General features: G+C 40.5%; 1 protein-coding gene across 32 annotated transcripts in view; it reads right to left on the reverse strand.

Annotated features, from left to right (window-relative positions):
- Positions 1-26,539, reverse strand: part of KIAA1217 (KIAA1217 ortholog) — a 357,281-nt gene that overhangs the window by 85,331 nt on the left and 245,411 nt on the right. For 19 of the 32 annotated variants that reach the window (XR_005256064.1, XM_038129611.1, XM_038129612.1 and 16 more), the window contains 2 exons: positions 18,908-18,988; positions 9,178-9,373 (listed from right to left, as the gene is read on the reverse strand). Coding sequence is in view for 31 of the 32 variants with exons in the window: in XM_038129611.1 (XP_037985539.1) it covers positions 9,178-9,373; positions 18,908-18,988 (277 nt within the window). In the remaining variant the exon portion in view is untranslated. Of the gene's footprint in view, positions 1-9,177; positions 9,374-11,788; positions 11,811-18,907; positions 18,989-26,539 lie in introns of those variants that run through there. The other 13 variants (XM_038129602.1, XM_038129613.1, XM_038129633.1 and 10 more) reach the window with 3 other exon arrangements.

A 26,539-nucleotide genomic window follows, 5' to 3' on the forward strand; every position in this document is an offset into this window, starting at 1 on the left:
TTTCAGAGGGCCCCCAGAGGCTCTGCCATGCTGCATTTTCTGCAGCTCCCATCCACCAGTTTTGCATAATAAAATCTGAGAACTACACACACACAGGCACAGGACAAGCCTGTGCAGGCTCTGCTTTAGTCCACCAGAAGCTGAGCACCTGCCCTCTGAAGAAGCCAGTAAGCCATGGTTGGCTCCCAGCCAAAGGTGCCAAGCTGACCAGTACAGTTTCCAAGGATGTGCCTCTGTGGGATTTGCAGGGGTCCCAGAATGAAGGAAGAGATGGCAATCTTGACCCCATTTTTCAGAAGGCTGATATATTATATTATGATATATTATATTAAAAATGCTATATTAAAACTATACTTAAAAAATAGAGAGAAAGGACTCATCAGAAGACTGGACAGGAATAGAATGGAATCAATAACAACATCTTGTGACTTTCAAAGAGTCGACCCAGCTGCATCTTTGATTGGTCATTAATTAGAAACAACCAGCATGGACCAATCACAGATGCACCTGTTCCATTCCACAGCAGCAGATAGTTGTTGTTTACATTTCTTTCCTGAGGCTCCTCAGCTTGTCAGGAGAAGAAAAGTCTAGCAAAGGATTTTCATAAAATGTCATGGCGACACCTGTCAAAGACTACACAGGTAAGTGAAACATTTAAGGCCACTGTATTCAAATACTTTACACAGGGGCATTTTTGTTAGTAACTTTTAAATGGGCAAAAGCAAAAAGGACAAGAAAATATCAATTAAATTTCTTTGAATACTTGTATTTCTTCAATAAACAAAATAAAAACAAAATAAAAATAAACAAAAAAAGAGAGATCCTACTTAACTGTATTTCATTTGGTTATAAATCAGCTTATCAAACTCATTATTTAAGTAATAATTATTTTTATAAACTGTTTTTTAGTACTAAACGAGGTACAATTGATGTGTTCAAGGGCAGAATGTGACCATTTTAACAATCCATAGCCATAAAGCTATGGATAGCCATTAAAGTCATGCAGGCCATGCATGCCTTTGTAATTTTGCTCTATTTACCAAATGGTCTGTATTTACAGCAGGAATTCTCTTCAATACTTCTGAAGTTACTTCACTTCTAAAAAGTTCACTACTGTCAGTAGCAAATTCAGGGGTTGAGCCATCAGCGTTGAAGAGCTGGTTGGTTAGGGCACCGCCCCAAAAATTCACCTCTGTGCGCTCTAACAAACAGCTTGACTTTGTGTGAAGTCCTCACAAGCTACTTTAGACAGGATCTTGGAACCAAGACCTTAGTTTGCATGATTAAGAAGAAGAATGCCAAGAGGCCATTCCCTAGACTCACTCCAATTTGTCATTATCTTTCATGTATTGGGGAACCAAAACTGTGCAACCTCACAAATTGTGAGAAGAAGGGAATAATCACTTCCCTTGACCTGCTGGCTAAATTTTTCCCATAGACAGCTACTCAGTGTTCCCCTGCTGCAAGGACATGCTGCCAACACACAGTCACCTTGTTGTCATACCCTAAGTCCTTTCTGCAAAGCTGCTACCAAGCCAACCTGTCCTTGCAGGGCTGCTCTGTCCCTGATGAAAGGCTGCATTTGCCTCTCTGGAGTTTCATGAAGTTCCTGCTGGTCCATTTCTCTGGCTCACTGGGTCCCGGTGAAGCGGCCATCATTCAGCACATCAAATCCTCTCTCAAAACTTGGTGTCAGACTTGACCCTGCTGCGGGTTCATTCCATCCCAACAACAAGGTTTCTGATGTCAGAAATCACTGGAGCAGAGGCCAGCCCTGAGGAGCACAGCTAAAACCCAGCTGCCAGTTACACACCCTGAAGGCCACCCCTACCTCCCCCATGCGGCTACAAGGAGGCTATGGGAGATATGAGAGGTCTTGTTAAAGCCAAGATAAACAACATCCACCACTCTGCTCTCATACCCACAGATGGTCTATTCATCACAGAAGGTAATTGGGCAAAGCAATGGTACAAGCACCTATCTCCTATGAAACAGCCGAGTAGTTAAAAAAATACCCAGAAGGGCTCCCATCTTTAGAGCTGCTCAGACCATTGCCCCTATTGTCCCAAGAAAGCACCCTAATCAGTGGGCTATCAACAAGCCTCTGATGCAGTGATTATCCTCTTGTCCTGCTTGAATTGGGCACTCTGTAGCCAGAAATGCAGAAAAGAGACAGAGAACAAGAACCAATACAAGAGACAGTCTCATATGATACCACAGAGACCACATTATTTCTCTCTGGGAACAGAAACTGGAACTTAGGCCCAGCACAGTAATTATCCATTAGAATCACTACCTAAATATATAAACAGTACATGGAGCAATGATTAAATCCAAGAGCTGTCCTCATTCAGGGACTTGATGTCAGCCCTGGCAGCAAATCCTAAATAAAATGTGCTGAGGGACAGGCTATGCTTTGCTCCTTGGCTGTTACACTTCTTACAATGTGTGGAATTGCAAGACAGTTTTTTCCTTTGCACACCCATGTCAAATGGAAAGCTCTGGTGTTTGTGTGACTTATTATATTAGAGGCAGACTTACAAATTTTACCTAACACAAAAATTAGATCAGATTTATCCAAGTGATAGCTCCTGTCCTAGATACACCCCATGGGACACCTCCCTCTGGCCTCCTACCTTTCCTCTGAAGGAAGGAGGCCTGTACAAGCTAAGCTACTCCAGCTGCTAAATCTGTCTTCCAGCAGAAACCAAATGCTGAAGGCTCACACTGCTGTTGCTAAATCAGAATATGAAGTGATGGTAGAGCTGGATAAAGACATTACACCTTTTGTAAGGGCACTATTTGGTATAAAGAGAACAGCCACTGCCACCCTGACATAGCTTTATTCAGTTCATCCAGGTTGTACACTCATTACTCTACCTCTCCTACTATCTTCACCACTTTTCATTCTGACTTATTCATGTTGCAAGGTTCTGAAATAGGAGCATTTTTTCACTAGGTATTACCCAACACAGTGAGGCACTGTTTTTGCTCAAGGTCCTTCAGCATTATTGCAGTGCAAATGAATAATAAAGGTTGCATTCAAAAGTCATTCAACAGATATAGCAGTGACAGACAAAGACTTACATAACTAATGGGTTTGTTTGGTACACTGTACATCTTGTACCCCAGTATCACTGCAATGAACCCATTAGATCCATGCTGATACAACCTGCTGCAACAAAATTCAGCTCCAGAGTAACACAGCATCTAAAATATCCTGCATATCAGCTTTTTGGTGGCAGACAGAATGTGCCTCTGTTGAGACAGTATGTACTAAATAGTATCATGCTCCTTAGAAGCATTTGTTTCAGGTTCTCCCCACACATTTTATTATAGGGGAAAGAAACTCTTAAGTAAACAGTAATTGTGGGCACAAGTGCTGGGAAGTCACATATTTGACTCTTTCCTGTACCTGCTTTCATATATCCTGTAGAGACAATAAATGAAGCAGAAAAAACTCTGATATGTCAATATCATCGTTCACATTCTTTTACTCTTTTGCTACAAAACATTTCAGGTAAGAGGTATGTGTTTTTTTCTTTCCAAGTCCAAAACCTTTAGTTATTATAATTTGAAGAAAAGGGAAAGAAAACAAAGTCTTGGAAAGCTGGAAGGAAAACCTTAGCTACATTAGAGTATTATAATTTCCTAGGGTCTGTGTTTCAATTCATTAATTGGAACTAGTTGTTTCAGGCTGTTATCCTATGGACCTGTCAGTCTATGTTAAGCCATCTGACCACAACAGCAAATATTTACATAACCTTTTTGCATGTTGGCTGCTTTGCATACACTATAAAAGGCAGGATAGGGAAAATTCTTTAAGATGTCTGAATACATTAAAGTTATACTCAGCCTTAACTTGAAATGCACTTCCCAGGGAGTTCCTCTCCCATGAACTAAACTGAAGTTCTTGCTGACTTCATTAGGCTTAAATCATGCCCTAAGGAATCAAGAGGGCAGTGCCACTACTAGCAAATCACAGGTTTCTCATATAAAGTCTATGGCCATTCACACATCTTCTGTCTGATTTTACATGCCTATTTTAATTTCTAGCTCATAAATAGCAAGTAACAATTAATTACCTCCAATATAATATATCAGTCTACCTTTAGCATTTATATTTTTCTCTGTGTATCTTACAGTATCTTGCATACACATGAATAGAGTTATTTCTATTGTCAGCTGAAAAGCAATGATCTGTCTCTCTGCAAAAGTTTTGCTATGAGTGAAATTGTCACTGTGGCACTGACTTTCTTTTTTACCAGGCTTTGAGAAACATCTGCAAGAAATGCTATAAAAGATTGAGGCGTTATGATTATAGTCAGTAATGGCATTTCCATATAAGGTGGCAGCAAACTAATTAATCAGACATGAAAATCTGTGCCTGCCAAAACTTGGGTTTGGGGGCTAATAAATAATAATCAGAATACTCCATGATTGCTCGAGACCCTCCCCATGCCAATCCTTAAGCATTTGTATAATTTTACTCCTTTATGTAATCCCTCCAAATGCAAATAAAATGCAAATGTTGGCAGGCTCAGACATTTCTGAAGAGGCCTTTTCACACCACCCAACGTTAGGCACAGGTTTACCAGCAGGGAGCCCAGTCCTCCTTTGCTCCTCATCCATCTGGACCAGAGTGGCAAGGCTGGGGCACCCAAAAAAAAATGATTACAACCCTTGAGCCATAAAGCTCCATCCTCCTCAGTCACTACCCAAACCCAACTCTGTGCATTTATGGAAATCCCCCCTGTACCATGTTCTTCCTTCACCCAGCCCTGCAGGTGCAGCCCAATCCTGCAGGAGCACCAACAGCTGTGGCTGCAGTGGGAGGTGGTGACCACACCTGACCCATTGCATCAGCTGCCCCGGTCACTCCATCAGCACACAGCATGCCAGTGCCTGCCCTTACCAGGATGCTGCCCATTGTTTGGACAGATGTATCACATGAGAGACCACAAGTGAACATATTTGTCAGCCTTCATTTCACTGAGGAGGTACCACAGCAGGGACAGCAGTGAGCTGCAGCGCGGGCACAGGCGGTGCTGGCATAACCTTGCTGGATGCCTGTCAGGTTCTGCTTCCTCCAGGCAAATTGCAAGTGAAGTTTGCTGAAAGCTTTTGAGCACTTTCCAGGTTTCAGATGATTCTCACTGACAGTTTTGCTAGATAATTTTGTTCCCACAGCTATCGCGCTGGAAAAGCTCCCAGCTTTCAAATACGTATTTTAAAATACATTTAATTTTCTCTTGCACAGTGAATTAATTTATTTTAATATCTCTCTTTGTCTCCAGGCTGCACAATGGTGAAGCAAGCGTTGATTTCTAGTTTTCTTAGACAAGAAAGACCTTAATTTCAAAAGCTGTGGCTGAAATTTTAAATGGGCCCACAATAGGAATACTGTTTTCTAGGTCAACTCCATGTGAATACCATGTCCTGTTAGATTAGTCCTGACTGACAAACCCATGATAGTGAGGTAGCCAAAATGCATTTGTGTTATTCCTTCTCAGGCTCCATGTTAATTCAGACCACAATTTGAAAACAAACTGACTCATATATAGCTAGTAAAATAGAACAACTAAAATTTCAGAAAGAAAACATCAGTTTTTAAAAATGCATTGAGATATACAATGCAAAATTAATAGAAGTTTCCAGAAGTTCATTATTCTCCTTGCTGAAATTATGTTCACTTAGAATCAAAACACGATTTTTATTTAAATTATATTAAATATTACATTAATAGATATACAAAGGGAGGTGATAATACACAGATTATTTAAAATCATGTGACTAGAAGTACGTTCATGACACTTTTAAAACTGAAGTTATACACAGTTTCCTGGTTTTAAAAAATAAACATCCCCCTTTTACAGTTGTCAAAATAAAAAGGACCACAGCATGCAAAGCATCTCAAAAGTAAAATTTCAGAACATTGCTGATGGTGTTATTAGAACACAGTGGCAGAAGAGATCAAAAAGGACACTATTATAAAAGAAATGCACATAATATTAACAACAATAATAATATAAAACTGAACTATTTTGGAATACTTTTTATCTTTTAAAACAAACTACTTGTTACTAATTGGTTGCGGGAACTACTTGAAAAAAAACAGATTGTGGGGTGATGACAATATATTACCTCCTATTTGGCTAGTATGATGACCTCTTAAGCCACACACATATCTGTGACCCCTCCAAAAAACTATCAACTGAAATGCTTCATATTACATTGCTTCCCTGTTGCTTGTTTACTTTTTTCTTTCTCCTGCATTTGGCCTGTTCATGATGGGATAAACTGGGAGCTTGTCTCTGGCACATGAAAGACAGAGTGTTTTGCAGGGTCTGAAATCCTGGCCATTAAATAAAGTAGTGTATCTTCATGTGGCTGTCCTCCATTAGGGCATGGACAACACATTTCAGTACATACAAGAGACGCTAAAAAAAGGGTTTAAAAATGAACTACTTAACAGTCAACTTATGGTCCTCCCATCTGACCAAAGATACTATTGAACTGCAAAATTTCAGGGCAGCAATGATAGTCAGGTGTCCAGGATGGTTTCTGGTTGAGCAACAAGTGGTTATAGCAGCACTTCTCAGCGGGAGAAGAAAAGACATGGGAGAAATGATAGGCCAAAGCAATAAGATATGGCCTGGGGGAAGCAGATAGCAATCTGATGTTTGCTGTCACACAAGGACTATGGGGCATAACCTAGAGCTGATAAATAAATATAAAACAAAGCAACAGGAAAGCAGTGGTTGGGCAGTAAACCAACAGGAACTTGCTGCCGAAGTCACAGATGCACTGTGGAGGACGTGAAAAATTTACATGGGAATCAAAGGTGGACTGAACAAATACCTGGAGGAGACATCTCTTGGTAGTTAGAAACCATAACCAGGAAATCCCTAAGCTGGAGATACCTTGACGCTGAGAACACCTGGGGGAAGGATCACACATACACACGTAGAGGACAGGGAGTTGATTCAGGACAGCCAGCACAGGCAAGTCCTGTCTGACCAAGCCAGTGGCCTTCTGCAGTGGGCTTCCACCGCAGTGGACAAGGGAAGGGCTACAGATGCCCTTTATATGTACTTCTGTAAAGCCTTTGACATGGTCCCCACAAGATCCTTCTCTCTAAATTAGAGAGAGATGGATTTGATGAGTGGACTGTTAGACTGAAAATTAAGTGGTTGGATAGTTGCATCCAGAGGTCAATGGCTCAGAATCCCAATAGACATCAGGGACAAGTGTTGTCCCTCAGGGTCTGTACTGGGACCAGTGTTATCTAATATTTAAAAAAATTATATAAATGAATGGAGGGATTGAGTGCACCCTCAGCAAATTTGCAGATGACACCCAGCTGTGTGGCACTGTTGATAGGCCTGAGGAGCAGGATGCCATCCAGAGGGACCTGGACAAGCTCAAGAAGTGGGCATGTGGGAATCTGATATGGCTTAACAAGACTAGTGCAAGGTGCCCTGAGTCAGGGCAACCCCTGGTATCAACACAGGCTGGGGAATGGACAGAGCAAGAGCAGCCCTGCCCAGAGGGACCTGGGGATGCTGATGGGTGAGAGGCTGGACATGACCCAGCCATGTGCACTCGCAGCCCAGAGAGCCACATGTGCACTGGGCTGCATCAAAAGCAGCCTGGGCAGCTGGTCAAGGGAAGGGATTCTGTCCTTCTGTTCTCTTGAGACATCACCTGCAGCGCTGCCTCCAGCTCTGGGGTCCTCAGCCTGCACTGTGGGCCTGAACTGTGAGTTCCAAAGGCTCAACCACTTAAAATCCCATTGAAGCAAATACAAATTTTACAGAAAATCCTGGGGTGAAGTAAGCTGTACTGGGGATGCCCTAGCCAGCAGTGACTCATAAGCAGTATAGTATAGTAAAAGTAATAGTGCATGTATAGTAAACATACATGTGCTCTTAAGAACACCTCAAAAGCAAAAGGTCTTATCCAGGTTGAAGTATCACAAATTTCTCCTCCAAAAGCCCAACATATTGGTGGCCCAGCAGGCTGTGGGAGGGCAGCCATTTGTGAGCTGACATGAACAAGGATCAGCTTCTTGTTTCCAGCCTCACTGCTCTTCACTTTTCAGCTATGAGAGAGTAAGCCTCATGAGAGTAAGCCCTAAATGGCACTCTTCCAGCCCCATTTTCTTCACACTTGTTGTGTTTGTCAGATATCATAATACTCTTCACAGAAACTGTCTTAGATTATTGAGAAATGAGTAAACCACCATGACAAGCTTACAAGCATAGTATGATTTAAAGTCCAGTCTTCGATTTATGTCACTCTGTATATTGGGAGATGAGCCTACAGGAAAGAAGCATTTCAGTTTATTACCTATGAGCAAAACCTGCCTTCCTCAGCAATCCACAGATGAGTTACATGCATTCCCACAATGCTTTAACTGCCCTCTGGTGTCTTCCCTCAAAAGAACAGCCTTTACTCCTACCATCCATCAGCTGAGCTGAGTCTCTGAGACAAAATTCCATCATAAAAGGAGGTCTAGTTCACAGCTGGGCTGAATTCAACACTGAGATATGGGAAGAATGCAGGAAGCAGAGCTGTCCACCTGTGCTGACACATCTTTCGTGTCACTGTTCAGATGGAAGGCCACTGCCCCACAGTAAAGGGCATCTCCATCAGTATATCCATTGAAATCCTCGGCCTGGAAAGCTACCACCACACAAATACAAACCTTTTCAGTAAGATGGATTGCTAAGGCAATAATATCTCTAGGTTTCTTTCAACTAAGTCTGGCTTTAAAGAGATGACAAAATGAAAAACCTGTGTCTGCCATCTGAAAATGAGGGTACAATCTTGTATTAAATTCATTGCCAAATATTTTGCAGGCTTGGCAGGAAGTGTTCGCAACAGTGGATTTTAACCATTACTCAGCATTTCATGTCAGGGCCTGCATCTCTCTCCTTGCATTTCTACCATGCTCCCATCACACTTTCAGATCTTATGAAAAGAATTTCACCATTCCAATTTACTCAGTATGCCATACCAAGTTCATTTCCAAAGAACAACCTAACATGAAAAATAATGTGCTACCAAAGTCTTTACTTTTTCAATACCAAACTATTTAAAGACTGTTTTAAATCCACAAATGGAAAACACAGACTAAACACAGAATGGAGAAGGACTGGAGCAGGCTCTTACCCAGTGATCTTTCCTTTGTTTGGTTTGCTGACCGCACAACGGGAAGACTTGCCCGCGTGCGGCTGCCCCTTGAAAAGGGGGTTGGAGAATCACCTTCAGACATGACCTCTAAGGAATCAGCAGATGCTTCAGAGAGGTGTTCTGTGTGGTCACCCAAATTGGGCTGTGGGCTCTGAGACGGCTTTGGGCTTCTTGTCTGCAAAACAGAGTATTTCCTTATTAGTTTACTGAAACCAGAGTGTGGGAGGAAAAAAATCAAAGAGAAGAAGGAAGGAGTCCAATTCTTCAAATTCTGGTATGCTGGAGGTCACTTGTGCAGATTATACAGGGAAAGTGTTCTTGGACATTCTGCTGCAGTTTTTATGGTTGTATATCCACATTGCAAATTTTGTTGCTAACAAGGCCAAGAGGATAAGACATGTGCTGAGGAGATATATAGTAAGGCCACTCTCCTTGTCCACACACACACACACACACAAATTTTATCAAATCTGCTAAGAAAAATCCTCTGAAAAGCAGTACTGTTATGGAGTTGTAAAGCTATCGATTTCAGTATCTTCTGCTGTGCCATCTATGCAAGGTCCAGGTCATGCAGCATAGCCAAAATAGCCATCCAACATTTCTAGTTTAAATCATAAACAATTACTTTTTTTTTCCTTGCACCAGCATAAATCAGAACTGTCTTCATTAACTGACCAAATTAATTATGACTTTTACTGGGAAATCATACTAGTAAATTGATAAACACAGCTGCTGGGAAAAAACCCAACTCTTCCAGCAGGGGAGAGATATGGTTTCATTTATGCACTTCTACCAACTCTTCACGGTAGGATCTGCCTAGTAAAAACACACTCAATAGGAAATAAAATGTCCTGAACATTTTTTTGCAAACCATAAATGACATTATAAGCCTTTTCCACGAAAAGGGGTTGCTTTAAGAAGCATACTCAATACTGTGTAGTGAAACCCCCTCACAACCACATGTCCTATTACTCTGGAAGAATAATTTCCTGCTCTCTCCCAATCAAATCATATCACAACAAACGGGAACATAAAAAACAGGAATGCAAAGCAAAGCAAGCTTACTAGGTTCCAAACCCAGTATGTAAATATGAACTTTATAGACATCTGTAATCAGCACCAGGCACAAGATAGCATTAAAATTATATGTTTTTACCTCCCCTATCATTTAAGGTCAGATGCTATTATGTTAAAAATCCCCTGTATCAAAATCAACTTCAAGTCTTGGTTTGGAGATGCTGTCAAGATCTAAAAAAGATTGTGCTTCTTTCTGGAAAGCTAAACAAACTAATCTTGCTGACATCTGTTTCTTTCAGTGGTTTTTCAAGTGAAATGAGCAAAAGTCATTTCAGCATCACATAATGTTCCTTATGTGACTTTGAATGTATGAAGAGCTTCAACTTTTATTACATTTTCATTAGCTGGCTTTAGAGGGCTGTTCTTGCCAAGTTGTGCAGTTGCTCACAAATTACAATTATTAGATATACATCACAAGAAAGTAAAGTTTCCAGAACTACTCACTTTCTAAATGCTAATATTAAAATAGTAGGTACTATCCAATGTCCTACAATGAAATTGTTCAAGAGCACTGAATTTTACACAGGACTTAAAGCCAACAACATTTGCTCTCAAGTATGCTTTGAAGTGCCTCTGACATGGTCAGCACTAGTCTGCAGGTTGTAAATACAAGGACTTGTGCCAGGAAAGTTACAAAGGTGACAAGTGACCTGCAAACACAGAAAATAATCTGATAAGTCAGTACTTCTTCACTGAAATTTCCAAAATGGTCCATGAACCATCATTGCTGAAGTATTTTGTTTACGCAGGCATATTACAGAAGTATTACCAAGCCAAGACATTACAGCTCTGTAGTTCCTTGTAGTGATTAAAAACTTATCTGTATAAATCCATTCATATGGAGCTAGAAGGCATGTAATTCTCTCTTTCTAGAAAACCATGACTAAAAGAAACAGGATTTAAAAAAAAAATAAAGGCAACAAAATCAATCTACAAAAGATCCTTAGTTTCAGAGCTTGTTGGGAAGGAGATTGCTTTTGTTTCTTTAAGAAAATATATACTGATAAAATGAAAATATGAATCAAGCTTGTTTTGCTTTGCTTTTGCTTATTTTTTTCTCTTCAATTTATAATAAAATAATCCCCAAATGTCATTTGAGACATGCAGTTGCATGTATATTGTTCATTGATAATATGAACAGATGTATATTTGAGGAGTAAGGTGACACTTTATTACCAAAATCAACAGGCACAGATTTAGCTGAGCAGTTGCCCAGTGTGTCCCGTGAATGCACAGATGGAGCCAACCTCAGTGCCGCTGTGTTTCTTTGGTTGTCCCTGGGGAAATGCTGCAGGACCTAAGACACGGCATCCCAGAACCCCACAGATGACATGATGTCATTGCTGTAGCTAAATCTGTTGGGTCTAGCTGAGATAATTTTCTCCATAGCAACCCTCATAGTGCTGTACTTTGTATTGGTGGCTAGAAGGTGCTGATAACACACCATCATTTCTGCTGCTGTTGAGCAGGGCATGCACAGCATAAAGGCTCTCTCCAATATTCCCTCACTCACCCAGGAGGCTGTGGGTGGGCAAGATCGTGGCAGAGGATATAGTCAGAAGGGCTGATCCAAAATGACCAGAGGAATATTCCATACCACTTGATGACTGTTCAGCAATAAAAGCTAAGAAAAAGGAGGAGGAAAGGGACCATTTGTTACCACATTTGTCCTATGGAGCAACTGCCACATGTCCTGGAGCCTGAAACCTCACTTCCTGGGAAGTGCCTGGACATCATCTGCTGATGGGAATACAGAATATTTCATTTACTTTTGCTCCTGCATGTGGCCTTTGCTTTTTCTTTATTAAACTGCATTTATCTGAACCCATGACATTTTTCCATCTTATTTTCTCCCCTGCATTCCAGCAGAGGAGGGAGAATGGAGTGGCTTGGTGGGTAGCTGGTGTTCAGCCAGGGTCAACCCACCACATTAAAAAAGATCATTTTTTGGCAGCCCTCCTTTCCCACCACCAATGCTGCAGCTTTCTGAGGCAATCCAGAGGCACATCATGGATTCTGCTCAGATATAAAGCCCAGTCTCCCTCTTAATCCACCAGCTCAAATCCATAGGAATTCCACTCTAGTAAGTCGAGTGACACCAACATAAAGCCAATGCAAGCTATAAATGAGATCCACCAAATACACACATGAAGTTTATGAAAGGCTTCAAGTTATTTATCATGCTAAACTTCTGTAAACATTACATTCCAGGATTCTGAATTTTAAACAGATTCTAAAAAAAATTCTCAAGCTCAGCAACAACAGTGGGTATTTAAAACAGATATGAGTGCAGACTTGATAGGAAAGCATTTCTGTTGTTGGCAACAAGCACGAGGCTTGGTGCTACTTAATAAAGAGGATTCCTAGGTATGACTTAGGAAAACCAACTAATGTGGTGGGGAAGGAACCAGCAACATTTACAGAGCTGTAGCTACAAATATTTGTAAAGGTTTTTGAAGAAAGTGGTGCAGAAATCTTCAGGATGATCTGACCTTGTAATAATAATTCAGGATGTTGATTCTAATATCAAAGAAGAAAAATAAGAACAAATGTCAAATAAATACTTAGTAAGTAATGCCATATGTATTTTTCCACTGAATGTTCACTAATATTAAAATGCTTAAAACAATACTTCAGCAAGTGTCATTTTAAGGACTTTTCAGGAACTAGCACACAGTACAAGCTTTCACAATATAAATATTGACTTCAACAGTCAATGTTTCAGGACTCAACAGAGGACCCAACTAGAGTCTAGACTGCTGCTATATGAGTCAGAATGGTGCTGTAGCAAAAAACCCTGAAATACCTAACAGAGAAGAAAACTCAATATATACCCACTAAGGAACAGCATTATCCAAAATTAAATGTGTAAATAGATACTGCACAGAGGCAGACAAACTCAAGGAAATGCTGGCACATTCCAAGCCACCTCAGGGATAAGTGCCAGAAAACAGAAGGAGGTTCAGGACTAGGCAGCAGGTCTCTCTCCCCCCTCTGCCAAGACCAGTTAGGTTACATTTCCTCAGTCAGCCATGGTCTTCCCCCCAAGCAGTATGTTAGGAGGCACTCCCCTGAATGTTTCTTTGTGCAATAGGGTTCAACTTTCACCCAGCTGAGTAGAGCTGACCCTCCTTAAGGACATCTCAGAGAGATAAAAGATACTGTCTGTGCTAGTTCTGGGTTACAACATCATCAGAAACGATAGGCCAAAATAAGGATGGACATTTCTGGGGTAAACTTACATGTAATTACACAGTGCTTCTTGATGACTCTTTTACTTAGGATACACTATTTTATTTACAAGGATATAGATGCTTGTAACCTTTTCAGAGTATACATTTAAGTATAGCACATGCAGCTAGCAATTACAAAAGATCCAGTATCTTTCAACCACTCTTGGAATTTGACAAAGAATTAAAACTGTAGTTAATCATGCCTCATGACAGACATCTGTCTGCTACAGCTTGGCAGAAAAATGCACTTTCAATACATCTGCTTTAGTCCTTTCACTGACTCAGAAAAAATAAAGAAAAAGGTGCAAGGCTCTTTAAATGCAGTAAAATTGCAAATAATTAGGAATAAAGCCTGAAAGTACCTGACTAATGAAAAGTGAGATACTGCAGAGATACCAACACAATGGGCAGTCATGGAGTAGCAGAGATTTTCATCAAGTTCTCTGCATGCCTCTGCCTCTGGTCCTCTGCTCACATTTGTCCACACTAATCCTCTTCTGCTTTTGTTCTAGCCAGTTTTATGTTTCTGTTCTTCATCGTGTTCTTCTATGCTCATTTCCAGTTATTTTTTATACTAATCGATATAACAGAAACCTGTTTTCCCTCTTTTCCTTCTCCTGAAAATTTGCTTCACACATTTCCATAGACAAAACAGAACTCAGAAAAAAAAACTGCATAACCTGAAGAAAGTTTTCATTTCATCTCTCAAACAATTCCCACATTTTATTTCTTGTCTCAAGGAACTTCCTTAGCCCTTATCTTGACAGAAATTTATATTTTCAGGAGAATGATTTTATATATCTTGGAAGTTGCTAGCACTCCTGGCAATGTACAAATGGTAAACAAAGGCACCAAAAATAAAACAGAGGTAGTAAAATATATTTTTCCAATCACATACTCTAACAAACATAGAACAGGCAGCTCCCCTTCCCCTCACATTTAAGAGTCTTCTTGACATTTCAAATAGAAAGGAAAAATCAGTAGAAAAATGGAAGCCTACTCTTCTTGACCTTCAAGTAAACTCCTTGTCCTGTGACATGTGCCAAAGATGGATACAGAATATGTGACAGACTGCAAATAGGCATATAAACAGGCTGTGTTTTATGTATGATGAGTTTATTAACTCTGAAGTATTACCACAGCACATGAATTCTTACTGCTACAATACTTCTTCATCACATTTGTGTCACATTATTGTTGTCTGAAGGATGGATCTGCTTTTCCCACAGATACAGAGTCTTTGGGTTTCCATATTAACACAACAACAGGGTTTTGCTTGTCTGGACATGCTATTAGTGACACATTACTGCAGAAGAGAAAGAGAATACTACCCATATTATCTAGGTTTTAAGCATTTTCCATATTTTTCCACAGCACTTTCTCAGAAAAGTTAAATGCTTATACATGTCTGTGTAAACTAAAGTTTGTATTACCTCTGTGCAACTGATGTATTTGGATACTCCGTCTCACTGGGGGAGCTGGGGGTGGGGAGATGACTCAGCAGCTGAATGCAACATCAAACCATCTCTTGTGACAAACTCACTTCTGTGCTCTTGGTGCTTTTTCACCATTACAAGATGTAAAAATCTCTGGCATCTTTCTTTGGGACACCATCAGCTGGAAATGGTACCATGCCAGGAGCAGGCACATGCCAGCATCGTGTCCTCCAGAGCTGAAGAGTGGGAGGGCAGCTGCCCACTTGCCCACATACAGATCCTGTAGGTGCTAGTTACACTCTTCCCCGAGGCCTGTTCATGGACTAACACACGTGTCTAGCCTTCATTTCTCTATTTCAAACCCAAACTTTTCACTATTTTCTGTTGAATCAACAACAACGAGTTACAAAGCCAGCTCTTTCTCACAGGCATCTCAGTCTGGTGGCAATATGGATTTCTATGGTATGAATGGCCAGAATTATTTCCTCTTTGATAAGGAGAAACGCCTGAGCCACGGTTGCCCACCACCCTAGCACTGAAGCAAGGTACCCCACTTGCCTGGAGCCCCCTTGGCCTGGAGGCATGTTCTGCGCTGGATGCTGCCCGTGCTGCCCCTTCTCTGCAGCCCTGCCGGCCTCCTCCTGCCCCGGCGGCGCCTTGGGCAGCCTGAGCTCGCCATACTCACTCAGGAGCGATGCCAGCAGAGCACAGGTCACAGAGCCCTCCCCTGGCCACCTGCCGTGCGGTCATTGAGCAAGGCAATGAATTCGGAGCGCTGTGAACGTGAGGTACTGCCCCAGAGCAAATCTTCACATGCTCTGAGAAAGGGAGGAAACAGACCCAGGAGAACTCTTCCAAGTAAGGTAAAAGAAAGCATTCCTCCTCCCTCCCATGGTGAATGAGAAGGAGGGGAAGATACCTCAGTCAGCAGCACCAGTCATGCTCAGTCACAGCCACGCACTACCTATCACTGTGACAGGGTCTGGACGCTCCAAGGAGCGGACATTTTACTCAATTTAGTCAATTTATTTGAAGGTAGAACTCCTCTCTGCTTATGACAGGATCTTTATCTACTACTCTGTATTCACTGATGCTGACCCCAGTTTCTTCCACCTAGAGGAAAAAAAAAACATGTCTAATGATGGGACAGAGTTTATCTGCCATATTTTTAGGTTGTAATGATATTCAAATCATCCTAAAAATCTGCACGTTTTCCCACGAGCCTTGCTAGCTCCTGTTGGTGGCCAGCTGCATGCTGCCTGCTGTGGCAAGCTGCCAAAACTCATTTCTTTTAATCCTGAGTGCTGTGAATCACCGAGCAGGACATCCCCTGCAGGCTGCTCCCCTTTGGCAAGACCATGGCTTGCTCTTCAGCTGGTTCATCCCCAGAGTTAGCAAAAAAAAAAGTTTTTCACGAAACTCTGTTATAAATTAGTAACATAAAACAACATTTTCCATTTTTTTTTCTTAACTGTAAGCACATAGATAAATTGAAACCTGTTTTTCAGGAAAGCTGTGTGTCTATAGTAAAGATATTCATTAGGAGCAATAAAAGCTGTAGGTGCTCAGCACTTATGCTGCCAGACCTCTTATTCAGATGTTTAATTGCAGGAACTTGCATTTGAAAATGCTGCCCTAAGGAACTCAACAGCCCGTCTAAGAGCAGCTTAATTGGTCCAGACAAGTCCAGACTGAAATATGCAACATGCTGTGGCATCTCTTTGGAATACGTGTAATATCAGAAAACCCCAAGCCATCCACAATAAAGTGTAAAAATATTTTGCAGTATGTTTCTGTCCAAATCCAAGGTTTTCTTTTTCTGCAAACACCTGAGATTTGATGATAGAAAGTGAAGTAAAACAACAGAGAAAACTATTAGTCACTCACTAATAAAAAGCAAGAGTCATACTTAATGAAAGAAACCTTTAAAATAAAATAATTTATATCTCTCATTTCTTATAATCCTTAGTTATGTGAAGAATTTATTCACACCTGAGAGTCAAATTAAAAAAGCTACGGGTCACCTCACTATTTTTCCCTGCCAAGGCTTCTATGGGTCCATCAATTTAATTCAGACCAAAATTTCATCTTTCACAGTCTCTGTGATAGTCTTGCATCACAGCTTCAGTTTATTATTACTTTGTTTAAATAAGTTATCCATAAATTCCAGCCTGGACAACAGCATTTGTCTTAATTAAGACCTTATGGCAGTTTCAGTTGGAAGCTATTTTTCTTTTCCCTCCTGAAAAATTCTACTGTGAAGTATTCACAACCCAGCACGACCCTTTGTTCCATCCAGGAGATGGCTGCGTTTCATCAGCAGTGGGTGAGGTAACTCCTACCTACACAATCCCCAAAATCGCCATGAGAACTGTGAAGATTAAAAGGGATGATTTAAACAAAAACTGTCATTATGCTGATTAAAGGGGAAAGATCTTTACATGCTTAAAACCACATGCAAAAACTAAGGGTGAGGGGGAAGAATATATACCAGATGCCTAAATGTACCTAGGGGATAGTGAGGTCTGATTCAAGATTATTTACCCATCCCTGTTCCTCCTACACACGTCCCTAAGGAAAACAGGAGGAGGGTCTGTTTCTGTGGTGTCTGTTTCCCAAAGCAAAGGAACACAGTGCAGCGATCCTGGAAAAACCTGTTTTTCTGTGTTTCTACAAGCTGTTAATGAAGTTTTAAAACTGCATTAACATGCTGTTTTAAAAGTACCCGAAAAAAAGACCCACGGACAGGAGGGCCGGCGAGAGGGAGCGAGGTCAGCGGGCAGGGTGTGCTGCCAGCCCCCAGCAGGAACAGTGGCCCGGGACAAGCAGCGCTGCGGCAGCACACCCGGAGCTGATCCTGAGCCTCTACTCGTGGGAGTAAACGTGTTGAAGCACTTACTAGAGCTTGTTGCTCTGGTACCTGGGAGAGCTAGGGCGCTGCCGCAGGAGAGAGGCTGTAGAAGCTTCTGCTGTTCCTCTCTCCTAACTCGTCACCTTGCTCTTCTTCTTTTTCCCTCCCTCGAGGCCACCTTGGCGAGGGAGGAGAAGCTTTCCTGCTCTGCACACCTCAACCTCTCCCGCCCTTCCCTATGGTCCCATGTTTATTGGCGTCCTTAAATCCTGAGCGGGGAAACACAAATCAGGTGCAAATGAGCCGCTGCCGCCCTGCCCGCTCCGAGTCCTTCCTCCTGGCTGCCACCGCGTTATCCCGGCGCTTTCAGGATTGCGCTCTTGACTGCGGTAGAAACCACGCAGAGGCACCTTTTAGGTGTGTATCTACAAGGCCTGTACACAACCACTGCCTCCCAGGGGGGAAAAGGTAGCTGTTGGAGACAGCCATTCTGTATGGCGTTACAAGCCATCTAGAAATGGAAGAGAAGCTCAGCAGGATGAAAGCTGAGACGCAGGTGACTTCAGAGGTACTCTGTGCATATAAGATAATTCTGCAAGTTGCAGAACTAAGAGTTTTTTGCAAGTTCAATACAAAAATATTTACTGCTCTGCCCACAGAGCTGTCCTTAATTTTGCAGCAAGACTTTTACCACCTAAGCCAGTTCCAAGTATGTATATAAAAGAAATATAAAGCTGGAATTGGGACAGTGTTTAGGAATCACTTACTTATCAAGAATTGATAACTTATCAAGACTTATCTTACTTATCAAGAATTCAACTCCCATTGAATTTTGGTGGATTTCAGAGCATCTAATACAAGAGCTTCATGTCTATCATGCCATTAAAGGAAAAGTCAGAATTTAAAAAATTGTCAGAGGATGCACATGCATCACACTCCCATATGCAATTAATCTATATGCATAATACTTCATTGTTGTGAAATACAGAGAGACAAAGCATGCAGATTCATATTTATTTGAGAGTTTTAGTTGTGAAGCAAGACACACACAATTAAAGGGTAACAAACTCAATTCACAGCAGAGTGCAGAAAAAAGAAAGTACAGTACTAACTCTCTGAGAGGATTCAATTTTCATCATGTACCTTTGAATGTCAAGTTCTGAATGAAGGGAGACCAACATGCACTGCAAAACCTGTGGATCAAAGAGAGAAAAGAAGGGGAGGGGGAGAGATAATTGTTAACAGGAAAAGAAAAAGGAGAACAATAGAAATTTAAAAAGAATAATGTGTACATACTGAAAGTATACTGAATACAGGAAGAGTAGAGAAGAGAAGCACTGAAAAACAATGAAGAAAATGCACATGTGGCAGAGAACAATATGCTCTATCAATACTTAATATGCAATATTCTCAGAACTCTTGCTGGACTCAGTTCAGATGTGCTACATGTGGTTGTATGTCAAAGAAACAAAGAATGTTCTAATATAAGAGTTAATGGCTGAAAGCTGAGCCATTGAGATTTTTATATATATATATATATAAACCATATACATAAACCATAACTGACAAATAACAAAACATTGCTTCCTGAGAAATGATACAACTCTTGGCTGGAGTTAGCAGCAGTCATCACACTTTTGTGTTCATTTCACACTTACTACAGGGTCATGGAATCCTTTAAGCAGAATTTAGAAATACTGTGTAACTCATGAGTAACCACATCTTAAAAAAGAATAAGAGAAACTATGGTATGAATAAAAAGCCTTTGCCAATCACATCTCTCTTTACTATTCTACCTCTGATCTTGAACCCTACAGAATGTGAGAATTTGCTAAAAGGGGTTTAAGGGCCAAAAAAACCCAACCATTTTTTTCCTCCAACACATGAACAAGATGCTAATTGGAGGGGAAATTGCCTACTGCTATTTGAGTTCACAGAGGTGGATGTCCTCTATTTTCCTTAATCTTCATTTGCCTGTGGGTAAAGGAGATTTTTGTACAGTGCTCTAAAAAACCTTCTCTAAGCAATCAATTCTTCCTTCAACAGAGTCAGGCTCCCACAACTGCTGCTTCCCAGTTCAGAACATGCAGCTATTCATACCAGGCAAAGAAATGCAACTGCTTTGACAACAAGGACGTCATTGTTAAAGAATCTTATTTAACAAGTAATTATAATGCCAACATCACAATTAAGAGAGTAATTCAAAAAATCTTTTGAATTTTACAAACCCAGAGGATATGAGCATGTGAGAGCTGATTCTGGGGATGAGATAAGCAACTTACAAGTATGCTGTGATTTTTCATGCTTTTGTCCGTTGGATACTTTGGAAGGGCAGTACCATTTTATTTTAAAGAGAACAATGGATAATTTTTCTCCCTATGATAACTGCATAATTTAGAATTGTTCAAGTAAAATGTAATTTTTACAAATAAGCTATTTATGCAAACACAGTACAAATTAAATGTAGCCTTCCGGCAACAACTGGAAACATTCCAGTTCCAAACCACAAAGACAAAACAGTCTGTTGCTAATGTCTCGGTAATACTGAAACTGTATTGGGGTTTTTCATGTTTTTATAATGTTACCACCCCACATACACAAACCTGAGAAACCCTCCTTGGCTTCTTGGCTTTTATTAAACAATTCTCTTTAAAAAGAAAAAAAAAAAAAACCCAACAAAAGGATTGTGTAAGACTAAGTCCCTTCTCAATGCCAAACACACAAGACTTCCAAGGGGAAAAAAAATCATCCTGAATGTTTGCTTGACATTCAGGCATCATTACACATCAAGGCCACACTTCAGAAGGGGCATTACTCTGCCCAATGGCAGCATTAAAACTGTACAACAGTCACCCTCCCCAAAGCCATTGCATAGGATCAACGTGAGCTACTTAGTTTCCTCAAACCTTGTAACTTTACAGAGGATTACAATTGTGTCACTTTTCTCTGGACTTTCCTAGGCTCAAAGGAAGTGAAACATCAATTCTGACCTAAGGGTGGGTAAAGAAATGAGGATGTTTGAGGAAACCTGCAACACTTCTCACCCTCCATCCAGAGAAATCCCTAACTCTTCCCCTTCTCTCATCACAATATAGTACTTGTTTTAAAGCAAGTAGATAAACAAAGATATGCAGTTAAAATACATAAAATGAGTCCACCTTTGATCCAGAAGTCTCTCCCTCCTTCTGCAGGAATTGATTTGAAATCATATGGATATGCTGCTGGATTAGGAGCTAGTGTTCTCTGAATAAACACAGCCTTGTAGGAAAAAAAGAACCACACACAAATCCAGAAGCACAAGAGCAGTGCAGCAGGAGGCTTCTTCAACTCCTGCATAAGGCAGCACCAGGAGACTAACAAGGCATCCACGGTGTTACGTAGCAAACTTCAGATCTCCTAAAGAAGATCCAGACATGCCAGTGTGGGAGAAATATAATTAAGACCATTACTGCAGCCCACGTAAAGACCTTATTATGAATGAAATTTGAAGACATTTGGGTCTGAATCCAAACCTGAAGCATGGCTTCCTTTGGATGTTTCCAAAATATTTCTTAACTGTCTGCATTTCTGTCCAAACTCAACACCACACTGATGCCTTCATCAGCACTCCACTAACCTCAGGGGTATTTAAAGATGGAAACCAATAATGATCTCTTTTTTCCTTTACTTCTAGATTGTAGAGGAGTATGATTTTTTTCCATCTATCAGCATGCATATGGTTATATATAGTCCACAATGATGGGAAATGAATCCAAGGAGAGCTTTAGAGCTTTCCAATTTCCAAATGCAGCAAGAGCTGCGATCTCTCGACTCCAGGGACAGATTTCTGGGACAATCCCCTGTCTTCTGCTTCCCTCACCAACTCTGTCATTGTTCCAGAAAGATGAGGCATCAAAACAAATATCCAGCATGAAGAGAGAAACAGGATGTTGGACCAAATCCCAAAGAAGATTAAAAAACCCTGGACTTGACTTACTAAGAAATAAAGAACTGTGCAGAACACTCAACTAATGTGCTCTGAGCAACCTCTGCTGGCCAGCAGATAGGATCCCATGCCTTCTCCTAAATGGAGTAGCACAAAGCCTGTGATTTCATTTTCATCTATGAGTGCAGATCCCTAGCTGGCTCGAATGAACATTACTTGACCAGCTCAAACAGTGCTTTCACAGAAAACCTGGGAAAGGTGGACCTGTCACTTCCCAGCGAGATGGAAAAAAGACTGGGATTTCCACTTTCTGTTCACCAAATACCCTCAGAGCACAGAGGCTCCTGTTGAAACTAGTGTTATGTTTTTATGAGTTGTGGAAGCAAATAGTCAGAATACAAGAGGCACCAATGCTTGTATATGTTGGACTGGAATGCAAAGAAAGATTAATACAGGCAGATGGACATATAAAAGTAATACATAAAAAATCAACAAAAGAACATAAGTTGTTTCCTCTGGAAAAAGGTGTAAAATACTAGAGGCCAAGAAGAGTAGAAGCTGGGGCTGGGACACAACACACAACTAAGGAACAGTTGCAGAGTGTCACTACTAGCAGGCATGAGCAGGAAGGGGTGTTACATTTGAGAAAATTTTGGGAGCCAGACATCATTGTAATGAGAAGAGTACCAGAGACAAAGGAAACAGCTGCAAAACATGTTGCTTTTGAACTTTAAACCTAAATGGAGCAAGTGGTGGCCCTGGAAAAGGGTGTAGAAGGCTAAGAGTCATAGGAGGAAAGCAAAGGTTTCCAGGAATGTGCTGAATGTCATCGAACGAAGACATAAGAAAAGTCTGGTGAATACCACTTGTAAGGTGGAGCCCAAAGGAATACACAGCAGTTTAGGGAGGACAAGGATTAATACCCTGAGGCTGACTGACTGTATTAGTCGTTATCCCAGGGCCCTCAAAACAAGGGTGAATGAACTGCAAGTCTGCCTTGTGGGATCTGCTTGCTAAGCAGGTCAAAGGAACATATTCACCATTTTAAGCAGGATCAGACCTGTTGAACACTGAAATTCTAAGTCTCCAGAGGAAAACACAGATGCTTGAGACATTTGTGTTGATGATTTAGTAGGAGACATCTGTCCCCCTGAGTCAGTCTGAAATAATGTCACAGAAGGGTGTTCGGAGCACAATGTGCTCCCTCCGCAGGAATGCAGCACTGCTGTTCTGGCTGGCAGTGACATACAGGCTGAAATGCCTTTTCACTGGCAGTACTGCAAAAGAGGAGCATTTTAAGTTTCCCCCTTTTTTTTTTGGTCCGTGTAATATGCCCTTGATTTATGCTTCTGATGGATTTCAAAAGGGAAGTCCTTACAGAAGCAGAACACATTAAACACATTACATTTATCATGGGTCACCCAGGAAGACGATACAGTTGTTGAGAAAAAAAAGCAGCTAAAATCAGAGAAATGCAGGAGTACAGAATGAAGCAAAGGGGGGCTATGCCAGGACCCCAGGACATTAGGATGACAATTCGTGTTCCTTAGGTTTACAGTCTCTGGGTGAAATCCTGCAGAGACATGCAATCAGCTGAAGCTGCAGGGAAATGATAATGAGAACACAAAGGGCTTGAGATGAGTATGTAGATGATGATATACAACTAAATGAGATGCTGACTCATAAGTCCTCTAAAACAGCTTGAAACTGAAGGAAGGAAATGAGGATCAACTGCCTATTTCCTGTGCGCAATGGTTTTGTGGGGAGGATGCAAGAAAATGGTGTTTCTCAACAATGCTGGGATGGGAAAAAGTGAGGACAGTAACTCAGCTGCGATCAGGACAAAAGGGTTCTTCCAACAGAAATGTTAAGCACAGAAGTATCTGCCAAAGAAGGGAAAGGGTGAAGACTTTAATCACATGAAAACACAGTCAATGTACAGGATCAACTGCAGGCGATGGCATTAAACAACTGCGGGGGTGAGGGGCGACATGTGGTGATGGCCAATGACAAATGGTGCTAAAGGAAGCATGGAAACAAAAAAAACCCCGAAATTCAAACCAGGAATGTACTCAGAGAGATAGTGAAGGAAGAGGTCTGCACAAAACATTATGACTTCTTATGTTTCAAGATTTACACCCCAAGCTGCACACACTCTTTGGCTCAAACTCATTGAACATTACAGCTGAAAATTACATATGTTAACCAGGCAAACTATTTTGGTTTTGATTTCGAAACAACAACAACAAAAAATAAGGGGCTTCTCTTCATCATTGATTTCATCTTCCTCCCAGTTCTTGTAAATAAATAGCTAAAAACTTGTGTTTAATTTTAGTGAGGATTAAACCTATTATTTTATATAATTTCATCTCATATAGATAGTAAATTTTAAAAGCAAACACCCAGAAGAAGAAAAAAAAACAGTCCAAATTATACTTTTTCAGAGATATAAAAGATTTTTGGAGAAATAAAATATTTACACCTTTAAAGTAAAAAATAGTCTGGTATTCAGGGGGTTCAAAATTTCTCCAGGGTCACATAGCCTTCTCCATTTTCTTGTCTCTCCATTCATGTAGAGTTGCTGTGTTGAAACACCTTATTTTTGCACTGCCTCAACATAAATACAGTATTGTATCCGTACTCCAGTTCCCGTACAATAGCAAAGGAAAACGTTACTTCTTGTTCACCTTAGATGACTTAAAGTCTAGTGGTTTTTAAGCAAGAACCTGCAGGGTATTGTATATTTCAGTCTTGGCTTTATGCTTTAAGTATATAATGAAACATGTAATTAGGAATAATCATAGAAGAAATCCATGATACTCTTTTCACTAATGAAGTTAGGCATGAATAGATTGTTTGGTTGCTCTTGGGCCCTAGCACCTACAGGGGTGGGGGCTTATCAGACTCTTTCCACATTTCACATAAAAGCAACCAAGACAATACATAAAAGATATTATTCCTGTATTTATGATTTGTCTGTCCCCCGCTAAAGAATTTAAGTATCACTGTGCAGTGCAACATACAAACCCAGACTGATGGTACAAGCTGAAGAAAATATGATGACTGGTCCTAATTTCTCTGAGGTAATCTGAACCTGATTTGAATCCATGCAACTGAACTTCAATCAGTCCTTTGTAATGCAAAATCCTGTAAGCGAAAAGCCTCCATTGCACAGACCTGGAAAACTGAAAAAACATTGCTGAAGATCTCAAACTTGGCTGCCTAATGAGGCTTATGAGTTTACAAGGAGGTACCTCCCTGTGCCTCCTACTAATTCTGGTAAGATTTGCATGAAATAGAGCAATTTTCAGGTAGCGGTTCAATTGGGAGTTTTCAGCCACTGACAAGTAATATCTGAGACAGCCAACAACTTAAATATGGATTCAGAGACTAAACTTTACTAAGTGAATGTCAAGAAGATTGTTTACAATTTTCCATATTTTTCTCACTGTTGGAAATTGGGAAAATTAGACAAATGCAGTATTTTGGTTTCCAACAGTGTATCTCTCCTATTATTCACTCCCTTCCTCCTATCATTATCATCTCTTCTTGGAGTCACAATATATTGCTGAAGATAAACAACAAAAAATATTATAAATCTTTATAAAGGAATAAAGAAACAATGCTGACCTAAGAAGGAAAAGATTTTCATGAGCTGTCTCCAGTATTTTGAAAAGTAAGAATAATAGAGAAAATGTGATGTTTAAAGAACATAGCTGTTTCTCTCTCTCATTTTTCTGTGGTATTTTTCTCCCAACTTTATTTAAACAACTGGCTGACCTGGTTATTCATACAACAACCATTGCTGAAAAGCACAGTATGGTGTATGCAAGAACAACTGATGGTCTACTGAGAACAACATCCTCTGAAATGCAAAAAAATGCATGGACTTGTCATCTTTCATTGCTTAAACTTAACTGTAATGATTCTTTAATAACTTCTTGCTTTTGGACTTCACTTTGGCCTTCAATATTGATTAAATGTACCTAATTTTTTAGGCTGTGATCTGCTTATCCATTTAAACCTTATAAAAACTACTCAAAGTGGTAAACATTTGAATTACTTCCCATTCAAAATTATCAGGTTACAGCAGCTGCTCCCTCACCCCAAAAGAAAAAAAAAAAAAAAGGTATTTACTCAGAAGACAGTATAAACAAAAATATCTGCACACATTTTGTTCCACCGTTTTGATGTGTACCTCCGGAAGACAAAACAACTTTAATGGACAGGTTTGCTAATAACTTAAAGCCCACAACTCCAAATGATGGTCTCGGCCAAGAACCACCATTTTAACTACTGCCCTGGACAACTTTAGGAAGGGGTTTATGCAGTAGAGTACCTGCCTTTCAGGATGCCTGCCTGCTTTTCTGCTCAGCTTTTATGAAAAAACAAAACCTACTTCATTTGTATGCTTCAAACTCTTAATTTCTTTTAAGAAAGTAAAAGAAAAGTTTTGTAGAGCAGAAACAATTTAGAGAGGAGTCATCAAGGGTAACCTGGGTAAGAAATATCAATGGAGAACTGCAGTGGCAACTTCATATTTTGGCAAGTCTTACCAAGTATTCTCAATGTACTAAAGCATTCTTAGAAAATTTAATTAGAATTCCCTTGACCACAGAGAAATGGGTGAATAACTTTGATCCAATCTTAGCTTTCTATGGTCTGAGAGTTAACAAGCTTTTGTTCCCATTTCTGTCATAAAACCTCTTTTCCTGTCCTTGGCCCACCATGTACAACAGAACTCACAGTACCTTTTTACCTTACATGGCTTCTGCAGTAATTAACTCATGAACAGTTTCCAGCACACTGCAGGGAAAAC

This window comes from Motacilla alba, chromosome 2, assembly GCF_015832195.1.
Source record: "Motacilla alba alba isolate MOTALB_02 chromosome 2, Motacilla_alba_V1.0_pri, whole genome shotgun sequence".
In the NCBI taxonomy this organism is placed as follows: Eukaryota; Metazoa; Chordata; class Aves; order Passeriformes; family Motacillidae; genus Motacilla; species Motacilla alba.